This window comes from Anolis sagrei, chromosome 2 (assembly GCF_037176765.1).
Source record: "Anolis sagrei isolate rAnoSag1 chromosome 2, rAnoSag1.mat, whole genome shotgun sequence".
In the NCBI taxonomy this organism is placed as follows: Eukaryota; Metazoa; Chordata; class Lepidosauria; order Squamata; family Dactyloidae; genus Anolis; species Anolis sagrei.
In genome coordinates this window covers 159,422,312-159,435,065 of record NC_090022.1, presented here as the reverse complement: position 1 = coordinate 159,435,065, position 12,754 = coordinate 159,422,312, and the positions used below count along the sequence as shown (strand labels likewise).

At 42.1% G+C, this 12,754-nt stretch overlaps 1 protein-coding gene across 4 annotated transcripts in view; it reads right to left on the bottom strand.

Moving 5' to 3' along the window:
* The window catches only part of LOC132768069 (mitochondrial adenyl nucleotide antiporter SLC25A23), a 76,304-nt gene that overhangs the window by 34,043 nt on the left and 29,507 nt on the right, over positions 1–12,754 (bottom strand). For all 4 annotated transcript variants that reach the window (XR_010909253.1, XM_060763652.2, XM_067463997.1 and 1 more), the window contains exon 2: positions 9,272–9,398. Coding sequence is in view for 2 of the 4 variants with exons in the window: in XM_060763652.2 (XP_060619635.2) it covers positions 9,272–9,398 (127 nt within the window). In the remaining 2 variants the exon portion in view is untranslated. The remainder of the gene's footprint in view (positions 1–9,271; positions 9,399–12,754) is intronic.

The following is a 12,754-nucleotide window of genomic DNA, read 5'->3' as shown; positions in this document are numbered from 1 at the left end:
AGCAAGGTAACTGTCAAATAATAGATCTCAATGGCATCCACTGCAACTTGGGCCAGAAGCAAATATCTCTGGGTGCATCTGCAATGTAGAATTAATGTAGTTTGACACCACTGCTATGGGGTTACAGGAGATGTAGTTTGATGAGCCATGAGCACTTTTGGGCAAAGGCGTTTAAATACAGTAGACTCTCAAGCCGCTTCTACACTGCTGTATAAAAATCCAGATTATCTGCTTTAAAATGGATTATATGGCAGTGTAGACTCTGATAATCCAGTTCGAAGCAGATAATGTGGATCGTCAGCCTTAATATTCTGGATTATATGGCTGTGTGGAAGGGTCCTCAGTTAACTGGAACTTCTGTCACCAGAATTCTCAAGTAACTTGCAAACTTTATTGACTTCCATTCAATTAAGATTGTATATGGCATTCACAAAGCTGTTTTCATAATATAGTAAAACAATAAATATGTTAAGTTTGTCTCTAGTTGCCTTAATTTGATTTTAATTACTATATTTCAATATTAACATCAAATCAATACATAGTTTATGCTATGGTTTATTTTTAACAGTAACCCTCAAGCAACTAGGAACCACATTTATCTGGCATCTACCAGTGCCAGTTAATTGAGTGTCTACCGTACCTTGAAAAACTACAGGTCCCAGGATTCTGCAGCATTGACCCATGACAGTTAAAGTGATGTCAAACCACATTAATTTCCCCTCTGACAAATGGATAAAAGGTTCACCTTCTCACATGTACTACTGAGTGCAGTTTCATTCGACAGTACTTAAAAAGAGGAATTGTTGCTCATTGTAACCAGTCAGCCAAGTCTGTCTCGGATAAACACTGTTACAGCCTTTTATGTATATCTTCAAAACTTACAGAACCTGTCCAAACAAAGGAGATAGTGGGGTGAAATATGTGTATGTATCACTGGTTTTCAAAACCACTTTCAACATTCTTCAGAAAAGCAATCTTCTCTCTCTCTCTCTCTCTCTCTCTCTCTTTGGAGAGTCTGGTGAACTTAGAAAATCACTTTTTTTTACTACAATTCCAATAATCCTCCACCCAAGAATGGCCAATGTAGTCTAAATTTTGAAAAATTGTCTTAAGGTGCATCTGTATTGTAGAATTAATGCAGTTTGACACCATTTTAACTGACATAGCTCAATGATATGGAATTATGAGAGTTATAGTTTGATAGACATCAGCACCTTTTTTGGGAAAGAAGGCTAAAGGCCTCACAAAACTACAACTTCCATGATTCCATAGCATTCATAACATGGTAGTTCAAGTGGTGTCAAACTGCATTAATTCAGCAGTGTAGATGAACCTCCAGATAACTGAGACAAAGGTAAGTCAGGGCTTCCTGAATTCAGTAGTGTCTTTGTCATTGTTCAAGCTATTCCTGACCTATCACAAGGTTTTCTTGATGTCATCTATATATATATAAATGCTCTGTGCATAATGAGTACCTTAAAAACGAAAGAACCAATGAACAAAATCACACCAAATTTGGCAACAAAACGTCTCACAACACAAGGAGTGACCATCACTCAAAAATTATGATTTTGTCATTTGGGAGTTGTAGTTGCTGGGATTTATAGTTCACCTACAATCAAAGAGCATTCTGAATTCTATCAACGATGGAATTGAACCAAACTTGGCACAACTCCCATGACCAACAGAAAATATTGGAAGGGTTTAGTGGGCATTGACCTTGAGTTGGGGAGTTGTAATTCACCTGCATCCAGAGAGCTCTGTGGACTCAAACAATGATGGATCTGGACCAAACTTGACACAAGCACTCAATATGCCCAAATATGAACACAGATGGAGTTTGGGGGAAATAGACCTTGACATTTGGGAGTTTGGGGGAAAAAGACCTTGACATTTGGGAGTTGTAGTCACTGGGATTCACAGTTCACCTATAATCAAAGAGCGTTATGAACCCCACGAAAGACAGAATCGGGGCAAACTTCCCACACAGAACCCCCATGACCAACAAAAAATACTTAAGGCCATCCAATCCAACTCTCTTCATCAGGGCAAGAAAACGTAATCAAAACCCTCCTGACAAAGAGCCATCCAGCCATAGATATAGACAGGTAGGTAGGTAGGTAGATATGATTCACACACACACAGATATAGTATCATAGATTTGAAAGGGACCCTTAAAGAAGGACAATGATATGTTGCATGTTCCAGGGTGGACAAACCAGACACTCTCCACACCAACACTGACAAAGAAACAGCAAGAAATACTGTTTACCCACAAGCAGAAAGAAATTACATAGATTAGAAACCAATACTTTCTAATTACTTTATTTTCCAGATCAACAGACTGGGCCACATCAAAGCATCCCTGGCAGATGGCCATCCAGCCTCTGTTTCAAAGCCTCTAAAGAAGGAACACTCACCACACTCCAAGGTAGGGAGTTCCACTGTTGAACAGCTCTCATAGTCAGGAAGTTCTTCCTAATGTTCAGGTGGAACCTCCTTTCCTGTAATGTGAACCCATTACTCCACTCAGTCCTAGTCTCCAGGGCAGAAGAAAACAAGCCTGCTCCATCTTCCTTATGACATCCTTTCAAATATTTATGCATGGCAATCTTGTCTACTCTCAACCTTCTCTTCTGCAGGCTAAACACACCCGGCTCTTTAAACTGCTCTTCATAGGGATGTATATATTGTTAACTATTTTAATGTATATGGATGTATTTATTATGTGTTTTATATCATGCTTGGCATTGAATTGTTGCCTGTTTGGAAGCTGTTCTGAGTCCCTCCTCGGAGGTCAAGAAGGACGGGGTATAAATGCCTGAAATAAATAATAAATACATGTTTTCCAGACCTTTGATCCTTTTAATCGGCTTCCCCTGGACCCATCCCAACTTGACAATATCTCTTTTGAATTGTGGTGCCCGTAATGGGACACAGTGTTTTTCCAGGTGAGGTGTGACCAAAGTAGAATAGAGGGGCACCATTACTTTTCTTGATCTAGACCAGTGGTTCCCAAACCTTTGGTCCTCCAGAAATCCCAACCATCTTACCAGCTATTAGGAATTGTGAGAGTTGAAGTCCAAAACACCTGGACGACCAAAGGTTGGGCACCACTGGTTTATAGTCTCTATCATTTCCACTCTTCCTGCGTTTGCCTGTCCACCTGCTTTTTCCATCTATCTCCTCCACAGCAGCTGCTTGAATTGTATGGGTAAAGGGACAGGAGACCCAGCATGCGAGTGTGGAATCCACGACATGCCTGTGTGGAAAAGAGCAAACTACAGACCACCTGCTGCAATGCAACCTGAGCCCTGCCACATGAACAAAGGAGGACCTTCTTGCAGCAACACCAGAGGCACTCCAAGTGGCCAGCTACAGGTCAAAGGACATTTAATCAACTACCAAGCATGCAAACTTTGTATTTTGTCTGTTTGTTTGTTTAAAAATGCAACGCAACTGTTCGGTCTGCTCCTTACACAATAAATAAGGAGATCCAGCAGATCACAGTCAACACAACTCCTTCCCTTTCTACCCTTTGAGATCTTTTATATGAAACAAAGCCAATAAAAGAAGAAATAACAGCAGTTAGAGAGTCAAATACTACTCTATACTCTCTCTCTCTCTCCCTGTATATGTAGCCTTTCCAGGTTTGAACAAAAAATTCCATCATACTTCACCAATGGGTATGCTGGCTGGGGTTGATGGGAGCTACAACCCCTGAAGAATGACACAGTATGCAGCCCTGATCTGGTTAACTTGGATACTGCAGAGTTAATTAAGGCTTGCAAGGTCATAGGGGGACAGGTGGGGATCACATGGGATTATAGTTTAACACATTAGTTGTCACTGTTCTCTTAAGTCTTTTGATCCATGCCTTTTAAGCTGGATTTCTACACATCTTTACAATACATTAATTCGAGCCCACCTGGCCATGACCCACAAGGGACTTCTGAGTGCAGAGGACCTGTCTTCTCATAGCTTCTGCATCCCACTGAAGTCCTGGCTATATAGATTGGAGCTCATTATGGGAGCATTTTTCCTTTTCTGAAGCCAGGGCTCCCATTCAGAAAGTTCTTGGCTGGATAGAAGGTGTTAAGGCATTAAGGATGGAGGGAAAGTGTGACCCAGGGCAGAGAGAAACAGAATATTCTGGAACTAACTGTACAAAACATGGTTTGGGAGGAGTAGTGTGGGGTATTCCAGGTTTGGTGGACATGATGTCCTCGGACACATAGTCTCTGGACTACATTCTGAGTGTTCATTTCTGCTTCTTGATGCATTTTTTCTATCTTTACATGCTGACTTATGGCGATCCCATGGATTTCACAGGGATCCTTAGGCAAGGAATACTCAAGAGGTGATTTTTCCAGTTCCTTACTCTGAAATATAGCCCTCTCCACCTGTTATTCTTAGGTGGTCTCCCATCCAAGTACTAACCAATACTTGATTAGCTTTCAGGATCAGACAAGACTTATATTCAGGATGTGCTCTATTTAAGAGAGTGATTGCCTTAAAGCAGTTGATCCAGAGTATCCCGAGCAGCCATCCCTATTTTTCTTTACATTGTTGTTATTTTATATTTTTTTCCTGCTGGAAATAGAAAAAAATCCTAGATTTCTTGCATCATGTACCAAAAACAAACAAACAGCATTTTGGGTAGCTTAGAGCTGTAAGCAATTTCCCCCGGGGAAGTTTGTTATTCTGCCTCAGGCAGAAAAATATCTTGGGATTGTCTTGTATACATTGCATGATCGTTTTAAGGCTCAAGAGCTAACTATTTAAAAGCAGGCAAGCTAACAGATGCAATGTTTTTCTGGGCTTTCTCTCCATCTTTTAACACTTTACTTTGATGTCTTTCATGCTTGATGTTTGCACAGTTGTTCAAATTTGCAGCAGAAAGGCTAGTAAACAATTGGTAACTTGAGATATAAACCTTCTATGAGAATATAATCAGTTTGTTGAACAGCAGCATGGATATACAGTTGGTCTTCCACATTTGCAGGTTCAACTTTTGCCAGTTTGATTGTTCATTTGATCAATATGTCCTCTTTAAGAATCTCTAGGTCCTCCAGCATAATGTTATAGTCTTCTGTTTTCCTAAAAAGGTTCTCTCAAGTAAAAAAATAGTATTTTGCATGGGAGTCTTGTGCTCCTAACCCAGCAAACATGGAGGGCAAACTCTACATAATATCTGTGGGTACTTAAGAGAAATTTAGACAGAAAGTCCATATTTCACAATGGGAATATCATAATAGGAAGGATAGAAGTAGTGAAGAGACAGGCTGGGATTTGACTTTGACTCCATAGTACCAATGTCTTCTCAAACATCTCTTCGCACATGACTAGTGACCATCCAGAAGTTTCTTAAAACTAATCTCCATTCCTTGAACATTAGGAAGAACTTTCTGACTGTGAGAGCTGTTCAGCAGTGGAACTCTCTGCCCTGGAGTGTGGTGGAGGTTCCTTCTTTGGAGGCTTTTAAACAGAGGCTGGATGGCCATCTGTCAGGGGTGCTTTGAATGCAATTTTCCTGCATCTTGGCAGGAAGTTGGACTGGATGGCCCACGAGGTCTCTTCCAACTCTAGGATTCTATGTCATTCTAGCCTATGATTCTATGATTCTATATCAGATGTCTTGAACTACCAGGGATGATGGAAGCTTTAGTTCAACACATTGGGGAAGGCTGAGATATAGTGTGGCTTATTCTACAAGCAGCACAACACATGTTGAACTGTTCCATGTGTCTTTAGTTACTGGCAGTCGACCTTTATGTGATGGCTTTACAGTAGTAGGAAAAGTCACTGTTTAATTACAGAGTCAAGAATATAAACATCTGGCTTATAAAGAGTTTGCAGGTTCCTCATTCAGTGAAATACAGAAGCAAACTTTAATACAAACTGAACATCCCTTATTTGGATTTCCAAAATCTGCAATGGCTCACATGGGCAGTTGAGATAGTGAGCCCTCTGCTTTCTGATGATTCCGTATACCCTAATTTTGTTTCATGCACAAAACTACCGTTTATCTTCAGTTTATGCATAAATGGTGTCTATGGAAGAATGAATTTTGTGTTTAGACTTGGGTCATGTAGCCAAGGTATCTTGTAATGTAGATGCAGATATTCCAAAATCTGGGGGGGAAATGAAAGTCCAAAACACTTCTGGATATGGGATACTCAACCTGAACTGCCTTCACTAGAAAGAAATCACACACTAAGTCCCAAAACAAATGGAAATACAGTCCTCAGTTATGAGCTCCATAAGCTTATTCTGGGTCAGATGAAGAACAGGCATTAGAAGGGTTCCAGGCACCAGATAACAGCCTCTATGTTGTACCACATGGCCTAACTGAGAGAGGAGAATATAGAGGCATGGGTGAGGTTAGTTTCCACTTTACACGGGCCTTTTGAACCCAGGACTGCATTTGAACCCCTTAGCTACACCAGACAGTCCTCGAGGAGCGTGGATCTCCCCCAATCCTCCCATAACAACTGCCTGCTGGCAGCCACCCAGCCTGACTTATATCTGACTAGGCCAGAATGGGAGAGAAAGCAGCCACGCAAAGCTTGGCTCCTGGAGATCATGTGCCTGTCCAAGGACTGTTTGTGAAAGGGAGCACAATATGGAGGAGAGCCAGCTGGAAGGCTTTGTAGTCATCAGGTAGGAATTTGAAAGAGCCGGGAGCGGGACAGCAGGAGGCATGGCCACCCACTCCCTGGGGCCAGAGACTGCCAAGGAGGGAAGCGAACTGCACTTGGATTTCATCTGGGAGCTGTCTTGGAGCTGTTAATGTGACAGTTCCAAGAGAGCTTCATTAAGGAGGAGAACAGTACAGGCACTTCCTGCCTCTCTCTGAGGACCCCAACTGAGGGACAGAAACTGCTACCTGTCCACCTTTACCTCCTCTGACTGGCAGCAAGCACAGACTGAATGGAGAGACTGGCAGGTGTGCCAAGGACACAATCAAGGCATTACCTGGGCCCTTTACCTGTTCTTTTGGCCATCTTCCATCGCAGTGGGGATCTTTGTAATATTCTAGCCCAAGTTTTAAAGCCGGTGATCCCATTGCCAAAACAGATCTAGTAGATGGGGTATCTCCTTTCAACTTTAGAGGAAACCTGGTGCCAATTAAAAAGCCTCTGAGCTCCCTCCTCCACAGAAGGTCTACCACAACTTCATTTTAAAGACTGGGCAGTGAGGTGGATATTGGGGTAGTCTAAGACTTATTTTCTGGTTGTGCAAAAGCCAACCAGACTGGCAACCAAATTGTGTATCACTGTTGGCAATGGGTATGTTGCCTCATAAGGCCAGTTAGAATAATAGAATCCTAGAGTTGGAAGGGACCTCATGGGCCGTCCAGTCCAACCTCTTGCCAAGAAGCAGGAATATTGCATTCAAAGCATCCCTGACAGATGGCCATCCAGCCTCTGTTTAAAAGCTTCCAAAGAAGGAGTCTCATCCACACTCCGGGGCAGAGAGTTCCACTGCTGAATGGCTCTCATAGTCAGGAAGTTCTTCCTCATGTTCAGATGGAATCTCCTTTCTTTTAGTTTGAAGCCATTGTTCCGTGTCCTAGTCTCCAGGGCAGCAGAAAACAAGCTTGCTCCCTCCTCCCTGTGACTTCCTCTCACATATTTATACATGGCTATCATGTTTCCTCTCAGCCTTCCCTTCTTCAGGCTAAACATGCCCAGCTCCTTAAGTCGCTCCTCATTGGACTTGTTCTCCAGACCCTTGATCATTTTAGTCTCCCTCCTCTGGACGCATTTCAGCTTGTCAATATCTCTCTTCAATTGTGATCCCAGAATTGGACACAATATTCTAGGTGTGGTCTAACCAAGGCGGAATAGAGGGGTAGAATTACTTCCCTGGACCTAGACACTATGCTCCTATTGATGCAGTCTAAAATCCCATTGGCATTTTTTGCTGCCACATCACATTTTTGGCTCATGTTTAACTTGTTGTCCACGAGAACTCCAAGATCAAGTTGAGGGGGAAGAAGTCAAATGGCATACACACACAGCCCTGATTTCCAGCTCTTTGTTGCCACCCCTTGGATTTTGCAACTGCCTCACTCTCCAGAATGGCCACAGGAGGCATTGTCAACAGGAGGCATTGGAAAAGGGTGCAGTTAGTGATCAGGGGAAGTTACAAGCATGTGGCGCTGGGAGGCATGTGTATTTCTTGAAGTTGTTTGTTGACTTATGGCAGCCCCATGAATTTCTACCTAAGTACTAAGCACGACTGATTGTGCTTAGTTTCCAAGATAGGAGCCCCTGGCGGAGAAGTGGGTTAAACCCTTGTGCTGGCAGGACTGAAGACCAACAGGTCAGAGGTTCCAATCTGGGGAGAATGCAGATGAGCTCCTTCTGTCAGCTCCAGCTCCCCATGCGGGGACATGAGAGAAGCCTCCCACAAGGATGGTAAAACATCAAAACATCCGGGCATCCCCTAGACATTGTCCTTGCAGATGGACATTTCTCTCACACCAGAAGAAACTTGCAGTTTCTCAAGTAGCTCCTGACCAAAAAATATCTTCCAAGATCAGATGGGATCTAGGACAGTAGTTCTCAACCTGTGGGTCCCCTGATGTTTTGGCCTTCAACTCCCAGAAATCCTAACAGCTGGTAAACTTGCTGGGATTTCTGGGAGCTGTAGGCCAAAACACCTGGGGACCCACAGGTTGAAAACCACTGATCTAGGGCCTTTAGGGTATTTAGGTCAGGAGGTTTGTACAAACAGATTTATCCTAATAACTGCCTGGGCAAAACAAAGTATGAAGCTAAAATTGAAGATTTAAATAGGCCTGATGCAAGAGGCACAGAGTGAGAGATGGGTTGGAATAACAGTTTCACAGTCAATGTGGTCCTGCAAGTTGCTGAAAAGAAAAGCAAAAATATTTTTTAGGAAAGTTCACCAATGTGACCGAGTGGTCCAAACTGCTGTTGTCAACAGGAGGCATTGGAAAAGGGTGCAGTTAAAGATCAGAGGAAGTTACAAGCATGTTGAGTGAAAAACAGATGCCTGAATCCTGCCAAGTAAACAAGAAACACAGCTTGGAAATATTGGCAGGTTGGGGGTTTAGAGCGGGGGTGGGCTACAGCACTCAGACCTCCACCCCTGATAGTAAGACCACTGGCCTTGCAGGCTGGGTTATTGTGGGAATTGTTGCTCACCATTCAGCTTTTCTAAACTGTGGGGAGAAGATACTGGTCACTGCCTAGAGTTCTAGCAGGCACTGCACTAACTGAGCAAGAAAACTTCATACCATCATGGTTGCGGTCCAGGCTGTGGAACATCAGCAGCAGCTTGCGTTCGCGCTCCTGGAGATAGCGTGCAAATTCCTCAAAATTGAGTTGCCCGTCCTGGTCTGTATCCCCCACACGTAGGATATCCTGCAGGCAAGAGAGAAGCAAAGTGGGTTTTAGAAGGGAGTTGCAGAGTGGCAGTACGCAAATACAACAAGACACATGAGAAAAGGAGTCTCCCCAGGAGTTTTCACAAATATTGTTACTCTTGATGTGTTTGGATTAGTGGATGCATTTGTGGGCTTCATTGCAATAATTTGCACACCTCTTTGAGAGCAGCAAATGCCAACAAATGCACATGTGCACAGTACTCCATATTACGCTGCCATGTCTCAATTTAATTTGATTTGATGACATCAGTGAAGTACAGCATTCATGTCACCACTACTGTATTAGAAAATTATACAATCAGAGATTTATATCATAGGACTGGAGGCTCAGATTGGGAAAGTTTTGGCTATCTGGATATTGTGTAATAAATACCCACCATTCCCTACTGTGGTCCACACTGGGTGATGGGAGTGGAACATGGGAACTGTAGTCAAAAAATACTTAGAAAACTAAGAATACGTAGAATCCCAGCTTTAAAGTACTGTATTCAGAGTACCTTTTTATAATATACAAGAAACCTGTAAGGTTGGGCAAGTAGAGACAGGAAGACATGGGAAAAAAACCCAGAAAAATTGGGGAGATGGGATTTGGGGGGGGGGGTCCAATTTTTCCCCAGACCTTCCCATCTCTAGTCAGAACTATAGTCCTCATACTACAGGCGGTAGCAAGAGGTGGTGTTGTCAGATGGAGATTAAAAAAAATAACCTGCCCAATTTAACTTAGTGTGGTTCTGTTAGAGACCCTAAATTGGGTCTTCTTAGGTCCACATCACAGGAACACATAAGGAAGGAGACAGTCCCAAAAAAGATAAAAAAATAAGGTTTATTTTAGTTTCTTCATGAAGAAGATGGACAGCCTGGCAGCATACGCAGATGCTACCCTTCAAATGACTGCTGCGCCCCTCCTCTTTTTCTGCTGACTTTTATACTCAAGTAATAGGTCATGGAAAGTACTCTCTTTCCAGCCCCTCTACCTTGACCTTTTGATGGAAAGTACCTTCTTGTACCTGCAGACTCTGCGCTTAATCACAACCTTTGAACTTAACCACAACACAACTTCCGACCTCTACATGTCACATCTTGTTTCTTAAAAACATTTTCTTCCCTGTTGCTCCTTTTCTACAGAGAAAGGGTATGTTTCTCTTTTGCTGTTAATTTCATTCAAAGCCCCTTGCTTAGCATTTGCAAATTTCACTCAAAGACCCTTTCAGTTCTGGGAGGTGAAACCCATATTTTCTGACTCCTAGCTCTATCTTATGACAGCAAGCCATACTAAGTTTCACATAATTGAAACTTCCAGTGTGCCAGCCATGAGTTTGGATTTACCTTCCATTGCTGCTATATGTTAATTTCGTATACATTTTTGTGTATGTTTTTTATATTGGTGTATTTTTATCTATTTATTTTATTGTAAGTATTTTATGTTCATATGTTTTGACTTTATTGTACTGTTCCTCGAACCATCAGGAGAGGTGAATAATAAATAATAATAAATAAATAATAATAATAATAATAATTATTATTATTATTATTGATGCAAAAGAGGGCAATAAGGCCAGCCATGTCCTGGTTACCTGAAACCAAGAATATGATTAAATGCCATTTACATGACTTTAAGTCCCAGCATAACAGAAAGTTGTACTGGAGGACTTAAGAGATTCCTAGAGAGGTATCCCCTCTAGTAATTTGCTAAATCCTCCAGTGCAAAAGCACACCATAGGCTCACAATGGAGAATTAGTGAATTTCTAGACAGATTATTTTTTCCATGGACATTGACCTTACTGTATAATGACTAGAAAGCGTCAAGAAGTCAGCTAGGATGGAACTCATATTCAAAACACTTTCATGTTTTAAGTGAAAGGGCTGGCTTTTGTAGAGCACAGCATTCCTTCCTGGATGTCCCTGCCATGGACTGGGACTGCTGCTGAGGAGATGTGGACTCAACCCGTGACACCTCTACCTTCAGCCCTGAAGAGGCACAGCCCAGACACAGGCTGACCACCACAGAGAGAAGAATGCTATCTTGAATTCAACACAGGTATGGCCCACGAAGATGAGGGAATTACCTGGGCAGAGGTTCTGCTGTTGTGGTCACTGGAAGGAGTGGTTGATGTGTCAATTCCCTATCTCAGCACAGACAGAGAGATTGGGATAAATGCGTGGGTGGAATTACAAGAAAGGGGATATCCTTGGCATTAGGTGATGTGCTCAGGACTAGAAGAGAGCCAAATTTATCTGCCCTGTCACTCATGTCTTCACAATCGAACTAACCTATATTCACATGTCACTTTCACTTGCTACGCATTTTCTCATTGCGGCTTGATTTTCAAGGAGCTTAAAAGAAATCTGACACCAAAAGTGATCTCCTTGGCAAAGCCCAACTCCCCACACACAGATTACCCACTCTCCCACACATACCTAGAATTGGGTCACTATCTCCTTGGCTTTATATAGCTAGATTTCTAATTTTATTTCATTTTTTGTTGCAAACAGAGTATAAATAACATTACACGTTTTATTTTTTGTTTTTGTTTTGCAAACTCAAAAGCTTGCAAAATGTTTTGAACACTATTGTGGTATGATGAAGGCAACTATGAAGGCATTCAGTGAAGTGGGGATAGCTTTGTATACATTTATGGGTAGATAAAATATATATCTTGGACTATAATTCCCAGAATCCTCAGGCAGTACTGGTCAATGCTGGCTAGAAGATTTTGGAGTTATAGCTGAAAAAAAGGAAGATTTCAATGCTTTGAAATGAATGCATAGATGGGGAAAATAGCTGCACCCTCTCCCATTTATACTATACGGATGACCCTCTACATTTATTGCGTTAGGGGCACAGGACCCCAGAAAAGTGGAAAAACACTTATTTAAAAACATTATTGATTTTCCTGAGATAACATCGCTCTGTAAATACAGGCAGTCCCAAGTTATGAACAAGATAAGTTCTGTAGGTTTATACATTTTTAAGTGTACCTCCAGCCAAAGAGATAGATGGACGGATGGACAGATGGACAGATAGACAGACAGACAGAACCTTTGGATAGCATAGGGCTTGGTTAACCCCCCTGTGGTGTTTGTTCTGCTGTCTATGAGCCTGTTCAGAAAATTTCACCTCACTTTCTGTCCTTGAAATAATTGAATTTTGAAAAAAATATTGGCTTGTTGTGTAAACAAGGATTGGTGATAAAACCTCGGCGGAGACGCCTTTCCCCCATGGTAATAACTCTTCCAGGAGTGGATTTCCCTTCTGAGGGGTAGATGTTTCTCACTTCATGTTGTCTCACCCCCATTCTTAACTATGAGTCATTTGCAAGTCCAATGTTGGT